This window comes from Magallana gigas, chromosome 8, assembly GCF_963853765.1.
Source record: "Magallana gigas chromosome 8, xbMagGiga1.1, whole genome shotgun sequence".
Taxonomy (NCBI): domain Eukaryota; kingdom Metazoa; phylum Mollusca; class Bivalvia; order Ostreida; family Ostreidae; genus Magallana; species Magallana gigas.
In genome coordinates, this window is record NC_088860.1 from 32310251 (window position 1) to 32334235 (window position 23985).

The 23985-nt window shown below is 32.6% G+C and overlaps 1 protein-coding gene and 1 long non-coding RNA gene across 3 annotated transcripts; one reads left to right on the plus strand and one right to left on the minus strand.

Annotated features, from left to right (window-relative positions):
- Nucleotides 1–6974: 6974 nt before the first annotated feature.
- Nucleotides 6975–20969, minus strand: LOC105331686 (alkaline ceramidase 3). Of its 2 annotated transcripts, XM_066068519.1 has the most exons (12): nt 20601–20969; nt 18888–18977; nt 18457–18567; nt 15110–15162; nt 14891–14943; nt 14068–14149; nt 13902–13937; nt 13181–13236; nt 12926–13027; nt 7974–8078; nt 7467–7512; nt 6975–7168 (listed from the first exon to the last, which is right to left on the minus strand). In XM_066068519.1, the coding sequence occupies exons 1-12, from the start codon at nt 20692–20694 to the stop codon at nt 7115–7117; spliced, it is 882 nt and encodes a 293-aa protein (XP_065924591.1). In that variant the 5' UTR covers nt 20695–20969; the 3' UTR covers nt 6975–7114. The 2 variants fall into 2 exon arrangements, with proteins under 2 accessions (XP_065924591.1, XP_065924592.1); XM_066068520.1 differs by lacking the exon at nt 18888–18977 and having other exon boundaries at nt 6981–7168.
- A 113-nt stretch (nt 20970–21082) lies between these two features.
- On the plus strand, nt 21083–23097 carry LOC117690258 (uncharacterized). Its single transcript, XR_004602353.2, has 2 exons — nt 21083–21263; nt 22611–23097. It is a non-coding gene; the product is annotated as an uncharacterized lncRNA (long non-coding RNA).
- Nucleotides 23098–23985: the final 888 nt, after the last annotated feature.

Sequence of the window (23985 nt, forward strand, 5' to 3'; positions counted from 1 at the left end):
AATTTAATGCTTATATTTACATTTGTTAACTTCTTGCTTTGTCTGCAAATGTGATTCATACCTTAAAATTCCTATCTTATCCTAAGGGTAAGTTAATATTAATGGAAGAGCCACAGTAACAGCCACAAGCGTGAACTTTGATTTTCGCTTGTGACGTTGCAGTTTACAGCGTTCAACGTTTGTGACGTCATAATAAAACTCGTCAATTTGACCTTTGACTACTTGTTGCATTTAGAGGCATTTAAAGATCACAGAATTTAATGGGAAAACACAGTAGAATGTAAATATTGTCAATTGACAACGATAATAGCTCGCAACGTTTGTGAAGTCATTATGTTATGATGCGTTGCAAGACGACGTCACGAATGCAGAAATAAAGAAAACCAAAAACGTTATTCTCCGAATTGCAAGTTAATTTTTATGTTTATGGCGAGCGAGGTGTGTAATTATTTAATTGAAACAGCTACTGGCTTAAATAATATTGAATGAAAAATCAGTATTATTTCAGCCAATAGCTGGTTCAATTTCAAATGCACATTTGGTTTGATTCACCCATTTCTTAAAGACTGAAACTTCAGCGACCATAATAATTCATTATCTCCCTTTTAATCTATGTTTCATTTTTCAGTCAGCAATAAAAAAAAAAAGAACAGAATATAAAACAACTCTATAGTTTTGAAATAAAGCTTAAATGGTATATTTAAATATTTACATTTTCCAGTGCCTTTAATAATTTCCTGTGATAACGCTACGTATTGATTTTGTACTATAAACCCCGTAACTTCAAATGACGCTAAATCGAGGCGCCAGCGGGGTTTTCTTATTTATATTTAAAAATCTAATCGTACATTTGAAAAAAATTATATAAATATAAGTAATAAGGAATCATTCTTTGAATATTATAAGGTGATACTTTCGGTCGGGGCTTGATTAAATCTATCATAAAGCCCTTCGGGCTTTATTGGATTTGATCACGCCTCGACCAAAATTATCACCTCATAATACCCAAAGAATGATTTCTTATTCCTTAAATCAATCCATGGTTTTTTTTATATGAATTATCGGTCATTTTTTACGAAGGACTAATGAGTACGAGGAATTCTGTGATGTAGTCACTTTTTCCCTTAACCCATATTTAATTAACTCATACCTTTTTTTTTAGCTTTAGCTCGTCTTTTTTACCTTCAACATTAGCCCACAGATGTTTTCAACTCCTCTACTTTTAAAGGATGAATGCAAAGTTCATAATAGATTTAAAGTACATGCAAGAAAAAAATTAAATATCTTTAAAAATCTTCTTCCAAATGTCTACAATTTTTTAATATACCTAATATCCATATACATGCACCTTGATACTTGCAGTGTATATTCAAATTTTTTTTAATTTGGTGATGTCAATTTCATAAATAAACAGCGATATAAAAAAAAAGTTCACTGAAAAATTAACTTGGTTGGTCATGTGATACAATGCGAATGGCTCACGAAAAAGATTTACGAATTTGATGCAAAGATGTAAATCAGCTGTAAACAATGATCGTTTATAAGCTCATGTATAAAACATATTCATAAAAGTTTTCAAACAAACTTCCTTTTCTTTATTCGAAACAGACGACTGAATTAAAAAAAATTTGGATTGTCACGTGCTATTAACCCGAACTATCAGTTTAGCCGATAACTGGTACAGTACCAGTATGCTGAAGACACATTACACGGACGTTAATTTTAATATTTTTAAATTTCAAACGGAAATATGCACGTGGATGTACATTACAATCTTACAGACAATGAAAACATCACCAACCATTGTAAATATCACACGTAGCGCAAAATGGTAATTTTTGCAGCAATCTTTAATACCATACAAAGCATTTTGGTTTTAAAGGCTATGCGATTTACTATAGATATATTGGAGTATGTTTCAAGGTCATAGCGGCCACATAGGTCTTTCTTGGTGCTATAATCTTGCGAACAGCCGTCTCTGTATCAGACTAACTTGTCTTTTGATATTTACTACGCTTAGGCATCTTAGAATTTATCAACTCCATGTACTTTAAGAGTCCATAATTGATGGTATTAAGAAATATACAAGTGAAAAGCTATCAATGTGACAGCAAACCGGCTTTTCTTTTATGTGAATTGTATCCATAATCCATGTCATCCCGTATCCAGTGAAATGGAGTACCCTATATGCAATATTTTGCTAAAAAATGACTCAGTTCAAAAGCTGGTATTTTTTTCATAAATTATCGGAAATCAAAATCCTAGCAATATGCACACCTCTGATATATGTACAATTGATATGCAAGAGAACAACTTCCTATCTTGAAAACTGTAGGAGGAGTTATCCGTACAATGAGGGTACCCTTTTGGCAGCCGCCCACCCGCTGTATATAATGTACGGAATTAAAGGCACCATCAGGCTGAGAAGTGTGGGGGTGAGAGGGGGGGGGGGGATTATTAAGGCCAACGCATGCATTTCTTTTAGTCATAAGGAAATTTATTTCATGAAATAAACATATAATGTTATACATGTAATTATCACAGAAGCATTTTGTTTTCATTTTCTTTTAAGAGATACAACTCATAAAATAGTTGCTACAGAAACCAAACAAAACACAAAAAATTATACTTGATTTGATTCACATTGTTCTGCTACTTTGCACATATTAAGTTGAGCATAAAACAGGAGAGAAATGTACAGGTTTGTAAGTCTGTAATATAATGTCTACTGAACGAAACCTTTAACCTTAATTTGCTAATTATATCTGTCTTTTTCTATACAACTTTTGCCCTCTTCAAATTTTACATATTTCCAATAATAATTGCATTACTGAACATCAAGATATGCCATCTATAGCTAATATCTATGAAACTAGAAGGGCTACAATAATGATGACTTTGTACATATAAAAAAAATATAAAGGTAGTGATATAATTAACCCCTAATTACAACCACTATATATATGTATTCTAAAATAATCAATAGAAAGACCAAAACTGTTTTAAATAATGCATGAAATCAGGAGAAGATTGAATCCAAACAATGTTTTAAATTTTCAAAACAACAAGTAATAATAACCAAAAAAAAACAACAAAAAAACAGAACAAGCAAATGTACACTTCACTATTTTCATGTTTCATGCTTTTAAAAATGTTTTCAAGTTTCAAAGCTTTCCATAGTTTTAGTCAAGAAAAACGCAAATAATGAGAATAATTTTTCAAAAAAACATCAAAACCTACAGATTAGCATTTAATTTCATTTTGTGATACGCTTCTTCATTCCCCACTAGTTTTCCTTTTTTTTCCAAACAAAATATCAAACTTAATTTGCTTTTTATATAAGTGAACAACAAAAACAAAACATAAATGCACATGTAAAGTTAAACATGTACATAAAGCACACGATGTGTACATTCAAAAATTGGAAGCAACAAAATTATAGCTGCATGGTTTAAAAAAATGAAAAAATTGGACATAGGCACCAGGTGTATTTTTGTTACTAGTATATCTACATGTACATAGCTCTGAATAAATACATAATATGCATGTGTACATATTCATCCTTTTGATCTTCTTAAGTTTGAAATTAAAACTGAACACATAAGTTCTTTAATATGTATTTTTTTTTTCAGCAAAAAGTTATTTTTACATACACGCATAAGCAAATAAAACAAACTAGATTTTAGGTAAGTTAAAAAAAAAAGAAAAGAAGATTTAAACAAATAAGATACAATTCGCGTACAGGAGTAGGTCACATGAAGGTTAAATTATACATTACAACTGAATCTGTACGACGATCTGTCTTGATTACTTTAAGAAGCACATAAAATATACCAATTGCTTAAAACGGTATACATATGCATACTCTGTTTTTCATTTTGATACATAAAAATTTGATACAATTCATTTGATTTTACAAACAAAAACAAGAAAGCATACAAATTTTAAAAACTATTTTTCATTATCATTGGAAGAAAAACGCATGCATGTAGGTGAAATTAAGAACACTTATTGCTTGTGATATTTTACTACGAAATCCTATAATTCATGTCAGTATTGTCAAATTTATAGGCCTAGATGTGAATTATCTTAAGATTTATTCCTCCCTAATTCTAATTATCCCCTTTATTCTTAATAATTCAATGTACATGTAAAAAACAGTATGCATACACATATTAATTTTTCTCGGACATATGGTAGTATTATAGGAAAAATATATGGAATGATGAAATAATAACTTTGGCTGAGGTATGACTTCACTCAAACCTGTACAACTGACCCTAGCATTCATTCCCCCCCCCCCCCCCCCACAATTACACATATCTTTTTATTGAAGGTCTCTCTTTGCCTGATAAAATATCCATTGACAAAATCATAGCATGTCCTGTCTATGGAAAATAGGGTATTCTGAATGTAACAATTTATTGTCCCTAGCACGTGACCTTCAAATTCAAAAACTATGTAACATTTCAAAATCTCTTCCAAGTTTTCAATACATAAATATACCTTTTTAAAATATACAATTCAAAATTCAGTTAATTTAAAAATGAAAAGACCAAGAGTGTTTGGAATATATGAAGAGAGTCATAAGATCCCTTACATATACCATGTATACAGCAGTTTACTATTTATAATAAAAAAAAATTAAGAATAATACAAAAATACATATATTATTTTTCTATCTTATTTACTCTTATGACTATATGTATACATGTAAAAAAAAGTTTTCTACCTTATTTACTTGTATGTATATAGATATATATATATAATGTAAAACAAACTAAATTAATATGAACAAAACCTGAGTTACGGGAATTCCTAGTTTCTGCTAGGTACTATAATATATCAACTGTAAAATCATGAACATTAACAGCAAGTACTTATTAAATATACAAACAATAAACTGATGATAATAAATATAGCACCTAGCAAATAATAGCCCCACAACCAATAAATAAAATAAAATGGATGATGGAAGAGCTCTATTCATGTACATGTGTTTCATACATGTAATCATGCATACACAGTAGATGCCTAATAAACCCAAGGAATTAATACCTCCATAAAATCGCAAGAAGCACATGGCGCTATTAATGTAAACTAAATTAAACAAATAGTAGGATTAAAATTTGGCATTCACAATTTTATATTTGCATTTCTATTGTTCTTTCCCACTGTAAGCCCATACGGAGGAGCTGCAATTATTTCTCTATAATCGCAATTGCTCTGTCAGTATACTATGACGTCATAAAGGTGTAACGTTATATATACTTTTCCATGACGTTATAGATTTAAACCACTATACGATCCATTAAAATTGACGTATTTACATGTAATATTAAAACATGTTCTTGATAACATTTTAAAGGAATTACTGTTATAACATATCATTGATTCTGTTAACAAATCTATGTAAATTAAAAAGATACATTACAGTCTGAATGTTTACTTTTGATGTAATAGCTAAATGTCAAGGTCTAGGCTAATACAGGGTATTTGCGAGTGGTAAAATGCAAATATAAGTAATAAACAACGATTATTTGGTGAACATGGCGTTATGAATAGCAACTGCTCTGCTGGCATATTTTCCATGATGCGCTAGCGCGCATCATTGAATATGCCAACAGAGCAATTGCTATTCATAACGCCATGTTCACTAAATAACGTTGTTTATTTCTTATATATTCTCGCAATTATATGCAAAATTCTTGAATTGCAGAATTAAGTTCTTGAATGAAATAAGGCATCTACAGTGCATGTTATCATATGTATTTTTTTTATATATACACTGACATGCATGTCAATATCACATACACAATAATGACGAAAGAACACTATACTGTAAACGTGTCATATATTTGCACGCACGATATTTGTTGGAAAAATAGTTTTTCAACATGTTCACATGTATATGAATTAGCATTTTCCTGATGTTTTTGTTCTTGGCATTTAGCCATGTATTTAATTTAGCAGCTAGAAGTCGCATTCTGCCAAATTTGCGAAATAGAATACACAGCCAAATATAATGCGCTTACAGTGTGACTATTAAATCTGAACACTACAGATAGAGCAAGTACACAACACAATTTGCATTGAACAGGAGGAGAAAATGAAAATTTACAGCACAACATGTAGAGCGTATTCTGAACACATAGACAATGTACCGTACATAACATGCATGTGTCAACGTGGATTATTTTTACAAGTAAATAATCAACTCATGTATTCAATCAACTATTGAACGAATAAACTTGACTCTCGATCTAGTCACCTAAAAAGTTTACAAAACAACAACTAATTTGGAAGTTGGGGATCCACTGATTTTGACTAGATTGAATTAACAAACTCCCTTAATACTCTTTTTATTTGTTGAGAATTATCTCCCCCCCCCCCCTCCAAAAAAAAACTGTACAAGTATATAAATGTAACTATCAGTCAATTTAAAAGTAAGATTGATTACATTAAGTTTCATCACAGTATTTGCATGCAATTTTAAGGAGATCAACACATAGGGTAAAGCCAATTGTTTGAATCTATAGTTTTGTGGGAAGGAATGAAAAAGCATATTTGACTTTGAATTTGAATCATATTTGATACAAATTTTGATGACAAAAATTGACGTGTACACCCTGATGTCTCATTGATTATTTTTGCTACAATTGAAATATGTCATTAATTAAATCAAAAGTAAGATATGCTAAGAATCAAATTGTATGTTTGTGCTAGTAGAACATGTACTAAGTGAATATGTCTAGAATATTACCAGTGCATTTTATCTGAAGAATTGAACAAATATACAGGTAACACGAAGGGGGAAAACTTGTTTAACACCTTCAGTAATGTAAGGAAAAAAATATGCTTGAAATAAATATGTGAATAAATTAATATTGGAAGGATTTAGTTTCAAATTGGCAGGATAATATAATATAATACCTTACCCACAAAACCCACCCACCCATCCCCCCCCCCCCCCCAAAAAAAAAAATAAAAAGGAAAATATAAGATTGATTCTTCCCTTCAAAGCTTAGATACCATCAAACAGATGATAAACACAATGCAAGATCTGTCTTGTTCTCTGATTTCAGAGTCTTTTTAAACATTTTGGAATGAATCACTACTCTTTCTTTTGCTTGCGAAGTCTCAGGTATGGCCAGACTTTCATCCAAAACTACAACACAAAAGCACAAATTCTTATACATTAACCTTTATTTCTAAACATCGGAAAATAAACCAAGAGAAACTTCATGGATCTGGGTTCAATAATTGGTCCATATACAATTTAATTTAAAACACAAAATGACATTTTGACACATTAAAATCACTTGCATTCCATTAGATTATTGATTTTCATAATTTCACAAGTTGTCAATAAACTCTCCTTGGTTTGGAGGTGAAACAAATAGTATTGAATGGCCAATGTCCAATACCCTCAAACAGAAAAGTTGAAAAGAATACAACCAACAAACCTTGATTTCTGGTTTCATTCCAAGGTATAGGTATCTTGTATGAGCACTAAAAAGAAAGTAATCTCTTTTTATAATTTCAATTTAATATGTATTCTAACATCCTAATTGTTGACCATGTGTGTGTTGATGTTCATGCCTCAAAAAAGTGTTTCTTATCATATACATCTTTACTATAATCATGTAAATAAAGACTGTAGTGAGATTACATATCTACCATATGTCAAAAAAAGCTTAATGATACTAAAGTCTCCAAAGAGATTTTGCCATTCCTTTGTCTTTTTTTTTTCCAAATAGAAACATAGCCTGGTTGATAAAATTAACTGAAAATAAGCGCAGGTAAGGGTTCCAATATGCTTAAATAAAAAGTATTGCTTACACTTACAATGTAGAAAAACCTATATCCATCAATCAACAAATATTTATTTTCAAAGACGTTAATTGTCCTAGAGTAAATCCTACTCATATGCTATTTCTCCTAAGCCCTTTAGCACACTGCACTCCTTTTACCTGAATAACACGGAGAGATATGTGCCAGTCCCTGCTAAGATGTGCCACCAGGCGTGGAGCTGGAAAATAGGGGCGAATACTCCTAGGTACTCTTTTCTGATTAACCTGCAAAACAGACCGAGTTCATTACTATAATTACTAGTCATCACCTCTCAGAAATCAAGCTTGAGATGGAAATACAGATACTAAATGACAGCCGATACATACCGGTACTGAGAAATTATGATATTTGTGATGGCTCCAATTTTATGGATTTTATAGGTATCATATTGTATATCAAAATTAATATCATATCCTCAATGAATTAGAATAAAAAGTAAATCCTCCAAGTTACACCCGAAATTTTTTTTAGAGATATATTTACTTTCCATAACTAACTAAATGATTCTACAGAATACCATTACACCTGACTATCATTTTTATATCCCTCCCCGAAATCTAATTCTATTCGAAAAATCAAATAAAAAAGGCTCAGGGGCCACATCACACACCTGAGCAACAGTAGTCATAACTCTTATCTAATCAGCTTCATGGTTATCAAATACATGTACAACAAGAGATGTTGGTGAAAAACTCATGCCCCCTCCCTTGGACATACATTATAAGGTGCACAATCCTTTACTATATATAGGCAATATACATTATAGGCAGTATACATGAAAATAAAATTAAGCTTTTGAACATAAAAATCAATAGGGGTCTTCTACATTTACAGTTTGGTTGTTTACACTCCCCTGTACTAAATGAATGATATTCATCTTTCACAGCAGGTTTTTTATTAACAAGTGGTATATAATAAACAAGACTTTATGGCATGTTTTTAGTGCAATATTATTGTCACAAATTGAAACAGTTTACAAGGTTGTTGTTGTATTATACCAAATTATAATAGTAAAATATAGATTCAATTTTTTTTATAAATCATTAAACAAACTCTGTAATGTAAGTGCATGATGATTAACTTCAATTTTTTTTTTGTTCATTTTTATTGCCTCCTTTTATTTGCAATGTACATGAATCAAAACTAGAGGTACAGTGAGCAAAGCTCACAAATGACACCCCCCCCCCACTAAAAAAAATATAACTCAAGTCTTTCTCAATGAAAAAGTAATGGATACACTTTTCTCTTAAAGTAACCTTGAACTTGCACAAATGACCAAAGCTAAAAGCTTGGAGATGTTTACAAGTCACAATCAATCTTTGTGTCAAATTCTAGCTTCTCATCATTTTTATCACAAGATATGACCTAAGCAGGAATTATGTACATGTATTCTTGAACACTGACCTTGACCTTCCCAAAATGTCCTTGGAATAAAATCATTATACACCCTCAGGTCATATATTTTTTCCATAAGGAAAATATAGACTGGACACAAATTTTAAAATTTTCCTTCCAGTAACCTTGACCTTGCCCAAATGATTTTGAGACAAAATCATGACAACATCCTAAGGTCATAAGCAAATCTTAAGTTTGTGTGAAGCAAGAACTTCCAATGTCTCTCCAAAAGATAGATATGGACCGGACACGACTGCACAGACAGACAGACCGACAAAAGGACATGGTGATTTCTATATATCCCCAAACTTTGTTGGCAGGGGGGTATTATAACGATGTACAAATTGATGCTTCAAATAAAATTAACAACATCTTAAGTAGTGTCCTACATGGATCTAATGCACTAAAACAGTGGCAAATATGAAATATATACATATACTGAAAGTTTCATCCTTATTGTTGTTGCATTGGTATTACAATGGTAAGTCAACTGTACAAATTTACATGCATTTCATTCTCTTCAAATTTATTTTAAAACATCCTCATTATAGGATCATGTCAATTAATGTAATTCCAAGTTTCATAGTACTGAAACACTTTGACAAGCCCATGTTTGTTGCCTACCCACAATGTGGGTTGATACAGAGACATGGAGCATGGCTTTGTTATTTCATTCTCAGTCAGTAGGTACTTCATAAACTCCCCTTCAGGACTAACGAGATGAACCTGACTATTAAAACAATCACTAACAATGAGGTTACAGTGTGAATCACACACCACATCAATTGGATTAAACTGAAAGCCCTGGTTTTTGCCCTGGTATATTGACTTCAGAAATCCAGAAGAGGAAAGAATCACCAGTTCACCGGCAGCCATGCTTGCTCTGTTCACCACACAGATATCAGTGTTATTGTTCTGTCTGACTCTCCAAGGTAAAATAAATAACCTGGTCTGGCCATCCTCGTGGTACTCGTACTCACGGATGAGATCACCGGTGAATGTTACGTGTATGACTAGTCGTCTGCTGTCCGAGTCCGGTTGAAATGCTTCTGACGGATTGTCTCTCAATGTGACCAGCAGTCCTCCTTCTTTGAATCGACCGATTCCTCTAGGCACCAATGGAGCTGTTCTGAATACTTTAGAGACTGAGCCTGACGGAGACAAACGAACAATGGAGTCGCTATCATAATCAGTGGCATACACATCACCATTGTCGGTTACACATACATCGTTAACATTTACATTAATAATCATTTCTTTCTTATTCCTTTTATCAACTTTTTCAATGTAACCCGAAATCAAACCTCCTACAAAACATGTATCTTTTTTTATTGCCTCCAAAACAACAATACTTTTATCTCCATATTGGAAAGAATCTGTCTCTGTAACAGTAATGTCATCCAAATCAAGGGTTTGCCCCATCATAGACTCCAGAATTCCTTCATTGATGACCCCTCCTCTGTATCTTGCTGGAAAATCCCCCTTCTCTTTATCACTGTCCTTGTTAGACTTGAGGTTGGTCATTAGGTCTCTGTGGTTGTCTATCAAACAATAGTCAGACATGGTACTGTGTTTTTCTTCCAGGAACTTTACATAATCCTTGATTTGTTTCGATTTCTTTTCTAAGTCTAATTTTGTCTCACTTACTTTAGCATTTTTTCTTACCGAACCTTCCCTCAATTCAGTTTCCAAATGTATCTTGATTTTATCAAGTTTTGACACAATCTCATCAAACTGTTTCTGAAGCATAGAGACCTCATAATCACAACATTTCTGATTGTCTTCCATTTGTTTTGCTGCCTTCTCTATCTTCTCAGAGCTTCCATCTCTTTCACATCCTCCTCCTTAATCTTACTCAAAATTTCATTTAGCTCTTTTCTCCTTTGACTTCCTGCTTAGTTTTCCAGTCATGATCCTTGTGGTCTGTTTTGGCACATTGTGAACAAATAAACTCATCACAGTCCTCCCATGTCATGTCTATTCTTAAATTGTGTTTCTCACACATTTGGATGTGCACTTGAGCAGATCCAAGTGGGTATTCAGGAGCTCTAGTCGCCATGTTTCTGTATCAGTATACACCTACTAGTGACCTATATTTAGTTTCAGATGTCATGCAGGTAATAATACAAAACTGATTTTTTTTTAGTGAAGATTTTAATACAGTACCGATCAGACCCAACCTAACACTAAAGTAAACCCCAACATGACCCCGGGTTTACTTTCTGGGTTTACTTTTTGAAAATTTGGGTCCACTCGGGGTTTACTTTGGGTTTACTCGGGGTTTACTGAGAATTGCTTTTGGAGTCAACAATACGCACTGAAGTGTGAAGCAGACCTGTATTTTATCTTATCATCATACTGCCTGTAATTCCTGCCCCTTGTATATTCTGAATACACATGTAGCGTCTGCTTTCAGGGTATTCTTCTGATCGGGGTTTACTCTCTGTGTCCACTCTGGGTTTACTTGGGGTTTACTCTGGGTCCACTCTAGTAAACCCAGAGTAAACCCAGAAAGTAAACCCGGGGTTTAGTTGGGGTTTACATTCTGTTAGGTTTGGTCTAATCGAGTGATCGGTACTGTAAGTGTTTACAGGTTGGTGCAAAAATGCACTTTGCAATCATTTTTTAAGAGGTTTGTACAGGCTGATGCAAAATTGCATCTTGCAATTTTTTGGCAATTTTCATGAAAATGCATGCACATTTAACTTAGATATGATTCTATGTTATAATGAATCTCCCTGATTTTCATCTAAAGTTTAGAATATTTATATTTTGATCTCCAAATACTTCAACTCTTGATAGATTCTCAGTGTTTATTTAAAAAAATATCACAATTTGTTAAGTTCAACTGTGCTTAAATTTTGGTTGTAGCTAGAATAAACATTTAGAGTTCAACTGAATCTATTGATTGAAGAACCACTGTATATAAGGGACTTAGTTTTGCATGCAGATATTCTCAGATTTCAGGAATAATATACCAAATAAACAGTATCTTGACAACATAATACAGCAATTCTACAGACAAGTACAACAATCCAACCATTTTTATTGATTCTAATGCTTCAACAACACACTTCAATATGCTAGTCAAAGTCAGCAGTTCAAAATTTCACATTTTTAACATTTTATTTATTCAATTGAAATAATACATGTATGTTGTAACACATCTTTACAAACCTAATTTACAATCTAAAATTTTGGTTTAATAGCTTTTTCTTTAATATTACCACACAATTGATAGTCTTTTGATTCTTGGAAGAACTATCTAAGTGTGGTTTTGTACTTAACAATGCGGGTCATGTTAAAGTTGGAATATTACAGGCTATTCGGTTCTTGAGAAGAAAATTTTTAAAACACCTCCCCCTATTTTTACTCTTTCCTGAGTTTCTCCCCCTTTCAAAAAAATCTGGCCCTATTTTTGATCAATTTAAGAAAGCCCTTTTCTAAACAATGCTTTAATTGTGCCAAGTTTGGTTGAAATCGACCAAGTGGTACTCTAGAGAAAAAGATGAAAATGTGAAAAGTTTACGACAATGACAGATTAAAGACAAATTCTAATCAGAAATGTCACTCGAGCCTTCAGTTCAGGTGAGCTAAAGATACCAAAGCCACCAAAACCATTTGCGTTGTGATTATAGTTTGGAAGTTCTCTATGAAATTTACAAGTTGTACTTACTGCAGATTGCCACAAAAGTGCTGGTCCAAGTTCCACAACACAAAACCACTCATGTATGTGACCAGCCCAGTAAGATAGAGAAGAGTGTTATGTTCATAGTACCTGAAAAACATGTGCACTGTGAAAGCTATGCAAGAAAGTATGACATTAAGACAGTAATTCAAATGTAAATTGTGTGCTAGTGGAATTGCAGATATGATGAGATTTGCAAAAATTAATATTAATTCATTGCAGCCAAAGATGTATTATACTCACAACATTAACCTAACACTGGAGAAAACCATTAAGGTAACCAGCAATCCATATGAAACCTGAAACAAACAAAATTTAATTCATAAGATATAGAACATTAAATACATTATACATGTACTGTATAATATTTGCCCCTGTTTCAATTTTGTTCCATTGTCAGCAGGAGAATTTAAGAGTGGGAAAATTCCGGACGGGGAGAAGTAGCTTGCAATTGTTGAAAAGTGAAAGCACTGAGTGAAAATAACCCTGTATACTTGTCTTTGTATAAAGAAACATCTTATAGTTTTTCAGAAAATGAGCTTGAATAGTTGAGTCAGGGATAGAAGACTTCATCCATAATTTCTGAGAGAGTCACAAGAGAACTTCTATCAATCATGTAATTGCCATGTAATCATTTGGTATTAACAGCAGTCATGAAAAATAATTGCCACAGAGAATTTTATCACTCTTTAAATAGGAAACTTAAGTCATCACAAATAAAATCAAATTTTGGTACTGTAAATGTATTACATTTGGCTGTGTATTCTATTTAGCCCTTTTGACGGAATGTGGCTTTCACCAATTCAACATCAAGTACATTGCCAAATGCCATGCATATATGTATCAGAATAGTAACATTCAGGAATACACTCATTCAAATCCAAGCCAACTTGTTCAAAATGTTTTTTCCCCCAAATATCGAACAAGCCAAATATAATATGTTTACAGTTTCAGTTAGACTTACCTGAAAAAATATCACATGTTGGCTTAACAAGTAAAACTGAAAAGAAAAGATTAAAAGAAAATTATGCACACATCAAATGCAGCAGCTTATATAAAATATGTAAAGGGCTATCATCAACTTTAAGGAGTAGCTTGACGGTGTAAGAATGTGTGAATTATCTCCTTACTGCAGTGACAATGGCACAGTATATAGCCAGCCCAATCTGTAGAGGCCTGTTTTTGTGGTTCAGTGGACTAGTGACCTCAATGCTGTCAGAAAAAAATATTATACAACTTAAAATATATTCATGTACATATGTACATAACAAAACAATGTATTTATATAGGATTTATTTATAATAATTTGTGATGGCCTGTGATTGTTTCCCTGTGAGTTGTAAAACTAGGGTAATTAATTAAGCCCCAACTTTCTTAACAAAGCTACTCATCTTTACACAATTTTAAAAAAAAAATACCGGTAAGGCGGTATCCTAATTGTAACAATATAGACATTCCTGATTTATACTATAATTTTGTATCTATAGTGGGACAACTTCTACACTCACAACAAAGAATATATGGCCATGGCGTACAGGACACTTATTTTTCAGATTTTAGGATTATTACTGTAGTGGTTATTTTACGAGGAAATTTTTTTTATTTTTGTCATCTAAAGCTGATTACAGAAATGAACCAAAAACAAAAGAGAATAGCCAGTATAAGACTAACTGGTTTTTAAGATTTCTTTGACAAATTGTCAAATTTTTTTAAATTTCAAAATTTAAAAACCCAACAAATGAACATATTTTTTTTTTTTAAATAATCTCATAACATCACCCACATTTTTCTTTGATAATTTTTAAATGATTCTCAATGACAGTCATACTACATGTATTAAGTATAAAAAGAACATCTGAAATGTTTTATTATTTATCTTAAAAATGTCAATGATCAGCTTCAAAGAACCGATTTCTCATGCATGCAACAATTATCCGTGTCCAATTGACTTACTCTGAATAGAGATGAAATGCTGCTCCATAGATCATGGGTAATTCATCTAGAAGCTGAAATAAATAAATCAAACCAGTTAAATGATTTTTTTGAAAATGTACAGGTAAGTGTATTGCATCAAGCGTTTTTCTTTGCGATAAATGATCCATACACACAGTAATGGAACTTTAATACCCGGTACATGAATATCTAGGACATGAACTACTGATACACTCATACCTGCATACTATACAGCAATGTCATGTGAAAGCACCATGAACCAAATCCAACCGCTGAAAGTAGAAGATAAATAACACTGCATTATTATTTGAGAATTCATATGAATTTTTTAACATGGACTCTCTAAAATTGCATGGTAGTTAGTTTTACTTCAAATATTATGAGGAAAGTTTAGCTTCAAAGTATGAATTATTGAGGGGGAAGGGGGATTAGTTTTTTTTCATTTTGTATTTCATTCTTTATTTTTCTATTCTCAGGTTTATTGCTCTACATCTGCAAAAATTGAAAAAACTGCTTACATTGCTTTTTACAACATTGTCATTCTCAAGACTTAGTTCAGAATATCAATATGATTTTTTTTTTTTAAAGTACATGCATTCAGTAATCAAAAATTCTTAATGAACATTAATGAACAAACACCCAATAATTATCAGGTTATATATATGTTTATACTGTAAAACTTGTCTAATCTGGCGGGGATTGGTTCTGTAAATTTTCACCTGATACGACAACATCCGGTTTGTAGGACCTTGTTGTATATTAATTTCACATTGACTTGCATTTTATATTAATAATCACATTCACAATATCACAACGTAAACACTTGAGTATTTTAGAAGTCAAATCTATGCATGTTTAAATACATCATGTTCATAATATTTATAAAAGTTATTGATATTCATTTATTTTGAGTAATTTTTCCTTGATATTATATTGTTTTGATTTATACGTCCAAGAAATGGCAACAAGTACAGTCGTCTGTTTGCTAGATATGCAAAAGAGGCTTAATTGGAATATACATTACAATGTAATATAACAGTAACTGCATGCACCAAGAATCAAATTTATATTTTGGGATATGTCATCTGACTGTCAGTGATAAGCTAGACTAAGTCTAATCAACAGAGCATATCTGCAATGTGTGTTTCCAACATAAATCAATGATAGCGCAGTAAACAAAAATGATGGAATATATAGGAAATGATTGAATTGTTCTATAATTATTGTTGATACAAATTCTCAACATTCATTCAACCAAAAAGCATACATGATACATGTATAAACTAGCTGGTTTAAATCTACAAGTATGATAAATAATGGATAACATTTCTTTCATAATTTCCTTTCAACTTTAGACTACACAGAAAACAAAGATTTTCCTCTGATTAAGAAGACTAGATCAGGAATTAAGCTGGATTAACTGTTCAGTTGATAAGTTGAATGCCATGTTTGCAGGGGGGCCCAATTAATGGTCTTGGGGTCAAGCTGTGTACAGAGCATCGATCAGGAAAAGATATAACATGAGGAAGATTGGTTATATCACAGACTGTAATGATGTAGTTCTTGGTTAAAGGATCTCAAAAGTCTCCCCCCCCCCTAAATACCCAATAGGGGATGTTGACTCCCCCCCCCCTCCCTTGGAGTCCCTTTATTAGTACCACTTTTACATGCTAGTATTAGAATGTTCCTGTAGAGCTACAAATCTGCAGCTAGTACATGTATATACACTTACGAATTGCACACATTGTATAAAATGTAGCATCGAAGATTTTAACAACCATTCGTGTTTCAAATGTTCCACCCTTTAAAGTGGCTGGAGTGTCCTTAAGTTTTACAGACTTGAATGCATTGATAAATAGTGCTTTTTGCTAAATTTGGCAATCTTCTATTTTTAAACTTCATGGGTCCAATGATATGTTGAATTGGGAAAACTGACACGTAACTTGTTCAAATTGTAAAAATTTCAAAAAATGATATTTACATTATTTATGCTCAATAATAAAAAAAGGTGAAGAAAATGTTATGGACACTTAATTCGGAAAAAAAGGATCTTGTATTTATAGAAAAATAACAATGTCTTTTTTAATAGGGAATAGTTTCTGGTAAATTGACAAAAAAGTTGAAACTGATCCAGATGTTATGGAGAAAATGAAAATGGGAAAAGATATAATTTACACAACAGGGACAACAGCGACGTAGATGACAACTGTTACGGAATGATCAACAACCAAAATATTTCATTTGAGTACTCAGCTCAGACGTGCTCAATTCAATCTACTTCTTCAATGTCTATGTCATAACAATAAATGAGTAATTGAATTTAAACGTTAATTTCATAATTATGTAAAATGAGCATTTATTTAATTTATTGATATGGTTGTACATGTAAGCTCCTTGGTAATGCAATTCTCTGGCTGATCTGGAATTAGGTACATAAAATGTGTAAACTGGAAAGTAAAACTTTATTTCTATAATGCCAAAATTTTAAACTCCTGCTGTGCTGTTATTTTTTTTTTTAAGTTTTGTAATTGATACAGGAGGTAATTGAAATGATATTGTGCTACCCAGGCTTATTGTGATATAACAACCCTAGTTTAAATGGTAATGGTACATTGTTTAGTTTGACTCACGGTGAATCAATCTTCCCTCCACTGGGCTTAGGCAAACATGGACAACAATGAATTTCTATCGAGTCAATTTGATCAAATCTAAATAGAAGCATTTCACAGAATTGTGCCTTTTCTTATCCAAGCAGGTGTGATACCAAATTGTTTTGTCTATAACTTAAAATGATCAATATGAGCGATCCAGGTATGTTTCATGCATGAAGCGATACATCAGCACAAAATTTTCGAAACACAAAGATACAATGTATTACACTGCTTGAAAATTAGAATTACATGCAAGTATGCATATACTGATTCATAAATTCAGTTCACAAGTTTATACCAATTAACGTCATTAAAAAATTTAAAGTGAACTCAACAGATTAATTCTGCATCATTTACACTTCAATTATGAACCATTAAATTCGTCCATTTAAAAAAAATATGTATAGAACCATTTTAACAAGGCCTTGGACTTTCAACAGGACGTATCTATCTATTTCTTGCGTCAAAACAAGTTAAAATGACGCTGGTATTAAGTGAAATATACACAGATTGCGTAGTCATAGCTCAAAAGCCAGACAAATCGTGTTGGTTTCAAAGAGCACCGGCTGGGTGGTCGACAATGAAATAGACAGGCCTACGTCACAATGCTGTTTGACACTAACTACCCAAAGTCCAAGCTCTTGTTAAAATGGTTCTAATTCAAAATACTAAAAAGTAATCTGAAATTTATAAAATGTTACAGTACATCAAATACATCAACCACATGATGACACGTACATGCATGTGTACACATGCAAGCATTGATCCATACAGTACTAAAGCACTGTGAAGAGGGGCACTACATGCAAACATTAGAACATAAAACAGCGCCTAAGTGTTGAGTGACAGACTAGAATACAGGTATCAGGTAGTTTTTAAATAATATAGTAGCTAGTACACTGTACATGTACTTACTGAACACAGAGAAATGGCACCACTGGAATCTCTCTTCATGCCCTTCAATGGTCCCTATCCCCAGCATCAACAGGGAGGGGACAATAAAAATCACATTGCTGATGGTGTTCCCTACAATATAGGCGAAGAATGCAAAAAACTATATATATTTTAAAATGATTCCATCCACATTAATAATGGTTTATCAAGTTCTCTATATAATTACATGATATAATAATTCTTACATACATGTACATGTAATTTTTTTCCCCACCCAGGCTGTCATTTTCACATGCACAAAGTTCACTTATATAAAGAGCATAATGGACCATCAATTTTTTTCAGCATGTTTTGAAAACTTATGATATAATATCAAACATTGATAAGTATTGTTTCACAATGTTCAATTGATTTTTATGCTATATATGTAAACACATTTTAAAGTGAACAACCAAACTTTGAGGAAAGACAAAACATTGTAGGAAGATAAGTCGTCCATGTTCTGTTTGATCCGGTGTAGCTTCCGGTCGTCACAGGAAGTACTAAAAAAATTGATATGTTTTTTTTTTTTGGTCTTGTATTACATCGAAAAAATAACTGGAAAATTCTTCACAGTATACATATAATATACATTTTCTTTTTAGCAGAGGAATGCAATATTTTACAGACTAATACATGAGGAATGGAAGACCTTTTTGTTGCTATAGCAACAAGAGTCTAGTTTAAATTATATTTGTAAGGAATTGTATCAGTATATTTACCAGGTACAATTATAATTCATAATTGTGTCAACAGGAATACTTGCACTCATATACATATAACTATAAGTTTTAAGTATTTAGAGCTTGTGCATGTCCTAATCTTTTAAATATCCAAATGTCAATAAAAAATGTTCATTTTAGATCTTAACGTGATACCATATCAGTGAAAAAAAAACAACATCTGGCAATCTCTAAAGAAGAGAAGTTTTGATTTTATCCAAGATATATTTTTGAGCTAAAATCTATATCTTCATTACATCTATATATTAGGTATCTCTATCAAAATCAGTATTAAAAAAAATTACCGGTAGTTATAAGCTTCTTGATTTCAGTGTTAAAAACCATTGAAAGTTAAAGTAAGTGTTGTACCCTGAAAGATTTAAAATGTTGTTGTGTCTTAGGATAAAGACTGCTGCTCATGAACTGCTAAAGCATCAGGGACATTCAAGATCAAAGTAAACACAGAGTTTATGGTCTTAGACATGTCAAATATTGACATCTCCTGTTAAATAATCCTTAAGTTTACAGTCTTGCAGTTCTTGCCATTTTACACTAAGTACTAAAAAATACCTCATGTACACTTAGATCAGCTTTCATCATGGAACATGTTTCTGATGTCTGTGCTGTGTAATGTGCAGTGATATGTTGTGTAATGACCTACTAGACTACTAGTACATATGTACAAAATGCATGAAGGCAGAACCAACTACAAACTATTTAGACCATTTGTTACTTTTCATGAAGTAATTTATTTCAGTTCTCTAAGCATGCTAAGTCAATACTTAAATCACATGATGTTTCAACATAGAAAAAGTACTGATTTTGAAATGCCAATACTTGTATGGATACTCAGATTTATTTAAAAGTGTTTATAGAAACCAGGTAATATAGTAAGACTATAAGTATTTAAATCTCTACAGATTGTTGAAACAAAACAAAACTAACATTGAACCCATTTCTCCTATTATTGCAAATACCTTTTCTGTAAAGCACACATTTCTAACTATTTTGAAAATAGTAGCTCTGCCGTGTGTGACCTTTTTTTCCGCCATCATTGCATTGTATTTTAAGACATCCCACATTTTTAATGTGTATAACATAAAAAATATCAATATTACAATTTGTTGTGTATTTTTTAAGTAGGACCAGAATCAGCGGTAAAAACAAAAGGTTCGACCCTTTAGCATACGTGTTTATACATAAATTTATGAGCCTATACATGTACATCAGTACAAGAGCGATGTCAAATTATTTTCACTGAATTGAATTCATACTTTTCCACAAATCTGCAAAATTGGACTGTAACAGCACACAATCGAGTAATGCACAATATATATGCAATCTGTTAATAGCTTTGAATAAACTTTAATAAATTTCAATGAATTGATGAGTACGTAGACTTACAGAATTCCGCGATCAGCGGAGTAACATGATAGTTCTCCTCACACCAATCAATGGTTGATGTTGGAGTACCCCAAATCCCATCCACGGGTGGCATCTTGGTGAATGGTCAGTCAAATTCAAGGAAACAACCGTCTGTTCACTTGTTACAAAACCTCAAACCCGACTCCTGCTTATCGTGCATGTAATGTTATATATTGCGTAGTCCCCATTCCCTTGGGTTTTTTGGTCCGTTTGCTCTTTAAACGTAAACAATGCTTACATATGTTGTGTCTTAATCCTCAAATATTACTAAATCAAACCTCAAGGTATCGACACATGTAATTATAAGTTTGAAAAATACACGAGAAATTAGTGATAGATATCTCACAGCACCCTAACAATATATATGACGTTAGTCCGTAAGGATGAAATCGAATGATATTTAATTGTAGTACGAGTTACTAACGTATATAAACAAAGCCCGAATTTTCTTAGTTTATAATTTCGAAAATCCTCGACAAGTATTTGTTAGGTTAAACTCATTGTTTCTCGAAGGTGACTAGGAACATACGCTCAACTATAAACAGTTACGTAAATACACGGCTATTACATCTATCTTGATGCCTAATCAGAAAAGAGATCCATGCCAAAAGCAAGCTTGTGATATTCAGCATTGCTTTGTTGGTAAGTGTAAAAACATGTATCACTGTTCTCATGGGAGTACAGGAAATGAAGTGTGTAAAAGTTTAAAACTATTGTTTATATAATAGTTTACGTCCCTGATGGTACATTAGCTTATATTTATATGACAAGAGAATCGTCAGTTATGAGGTAATCGTTCATAGTGCTACTAAATATTATCATGTACAGCTTTGCATCTTAGTCTAAGAATTACAAAATGTTAGAGTATCAGAATTGACAAATGCAAAAATAACCAAGTGAACTTTTATTCGTACTAACTTTATTTCGCGATTAATCAGTGATGAACTTGTTCGCAGTGACTAATTTTCGCGAACACGCCTATGTTAATAATATTATAAACAAATACGTGTACATACACGAGAGACACTGATTCGCGGCGATAAATATTCGTGACGAAAAGGTAAATATGGTATGTTCATCGCGTGGTATAGGTTTTTAAGTAAATTTCTTTAAAAGTCGGTTGAGAATAAGTTTCGCCTTTGTATATACTGTAAACCTATTTCATTTCGCTATGTTTTTAATTTAGCTCTTTTTGCGGAAAGCAACAACAAGTAAATTATTGTATTGAAACCTGAAGCGGTAGAGGGGGCGTTTCAAAACAGACAATCTGGACATTTTTCATATTTAATTTAGTAGTAGCTGCAGGTCTGTAGTTCCCGGTCTGAAAAAAATCGGAATTAGGACGATCTGGCCGATTTTTTTTCAGACCGGGAGCTACACACATGCAGCTAATTTAGAGGATGAACATGGTATGATTATCGAAATATGAAGCAAAAACTTGGAACATAGTATAGCTGAAACAGTGAATGAATCTAATACAGTTCAACTAAAGCTTTTTATCCTTGATAATTCAATAGCCCAGTGTTTCATTGATAAAAAATTTCCAACCACATCCATTGAACCTCGATCTAGGCATGCAGCGGAAGATTTTTTTCAGACTCGTAACATCGGGGGCGACTCGCAACAAACATTTTTACATTTTCCTTAAAATAGAATTTAGAATTTTAAATGAGTAGAGATAATTTTCGTGGTGCCTGTAATAGACCCATGCACCTTTAACTGTTATATTAATCTGCTTGTTTCACTACAATTTTTTCTGTGAACATTTAAATGTTAATTTCGTTCATTTCACTATATACAAATTATTTTATATGCTTCCATGCGAAAACAAGAGTTGGAGCCTTCTTTAACTTTAACTTTCTATATGTTAATTGTTTGCTGCAGAGAAAAAGACCCCCCCCCCCCACACACACACACACACCGATGCTACGTGCTTGTGCTGTCCGTAAATTAAAATATAATATTTATTATATTTTGTTTGTTTTGTAGTTCACGGACACAACAGGCAGAAATGTCAGCCCGTAATAGACGCTCTAAAGAAATGTTGCGAGCAACCAGGGACAGAGAACTCCGTCGTCTGTGACGGCATGAGACCCGCCAACAACCCGAACATGAAATCCTGAACAGTTTATTCTGTAGAATGATACAAATATATTTGTTAGATATAATATTTTTTTTTTAAATAATTGAATCCAACAAAATGCCGAGATTTTGGAAGACAATAAATATGATACGTACGTAACTTATATATACAAATTGTGTACCTTCGATTTCAATACGATTGTTGTGTATAATTATACATGTACATGTATATAATATACACAGTGTTTTTGTTCGATACTTGTGTTTGCGCTAAAATATATAAGTACCTGTTCGTGCCAAATTTTTTTGTTTAAGAGTATTTATATGTACAAAACTTCATATCAATAAACATGTAACAATGATATATAGTAATTAAAAGTTTGTTGAATAGAAATGTGTATGTATATATATATTTTGCCTCCGTGCTTCCCTCTTTCACTGCATCGTTGTTCAGGCGCCTATTCACACCAACTCCTGCAGGTGGTCAAGCTGAACTTAAAGGAATGATACGTATCCGTTTACTTTCCGAAGCCTCTATTATATAGAGGCTCTATACAATCAACTCATTCCGCTATTTTTCAAAAATATTTTTCACACCTCCGGGGATTTTTTTTTTTTTTTTTTTTTTGGGGGGGGGGGTTGTTAATTCTTTCTACACTCGCCATGCACGCACTCGATCCTACCAAAAGTGTCGAAAGTCATTGCAAGTTCAGTAGCCTACATGCCCCTACACCCTTTTCCTGCTGCAAATCGGATCGTAACTTATACACATGGGACCAATATCCCATCATCGGTGTCCCCCTAGATATATATAAAAGATCCATTAGAATCACTCGCATGATTTCCGGGGCCGCCACCGAAACATCTAATCAGGTCGTTATAAGGAACCCTCATTATTTGACGTCACGGTCAAGACATGCAATCACAATATGCGGAGGCTAGCTGTTATATATCCTCCGTCTAAAAAGGAGAAAAATGCAGGAGCCTGCAGAGACATATACAACATATATACATGTGTATGTGTCATGTTGTAAATTTTGAATTTACGGGGATACATGGTCACAGGCACTTAAAATTGTTTCTGAGAATAATAATAAATAATTATTATACTATATATAGGGTAATTTTTTTTCTCAGAAACAAGTGCCTGTGAATCTCATGCATGCAATGATGTAACGTACTTCGATTATCATTATGTGAGTTGTGTTAGCTTGCTTAGTTTTTTATGATGAACGAAAATAAACAAACTTTGTTTTGTGCGCCATCATAGAAACGACAATAC

What these genes read in the sequence shown, in the direction of transcription:
- LOC105331686 (XM_066068519.1), bottom strand. Translation starts at nt 20,694, where the DNA reads ATGCCACCCGTGGATGGGATTTGGGGTACTCCAACATCAACCATTGAT. An exon ending in CATTGCTGTATAGTATGCAG is followed by an intron (nt 14,944 to 15,109) that starts GTATGAGTGTAT and finishes TATTTATTTCAG; the next exon opens with CTTCTAGATGAATTACCCAT. An exon ending in TATCTCTCCGTGTTATTCAG is followed by an intron (nt 7,513 to 7,973) that starts GTAAAAGGAGTG and finishes CTTTCTTTTTAG; the next exon opens with TGCTCATACAAGATACCTAT.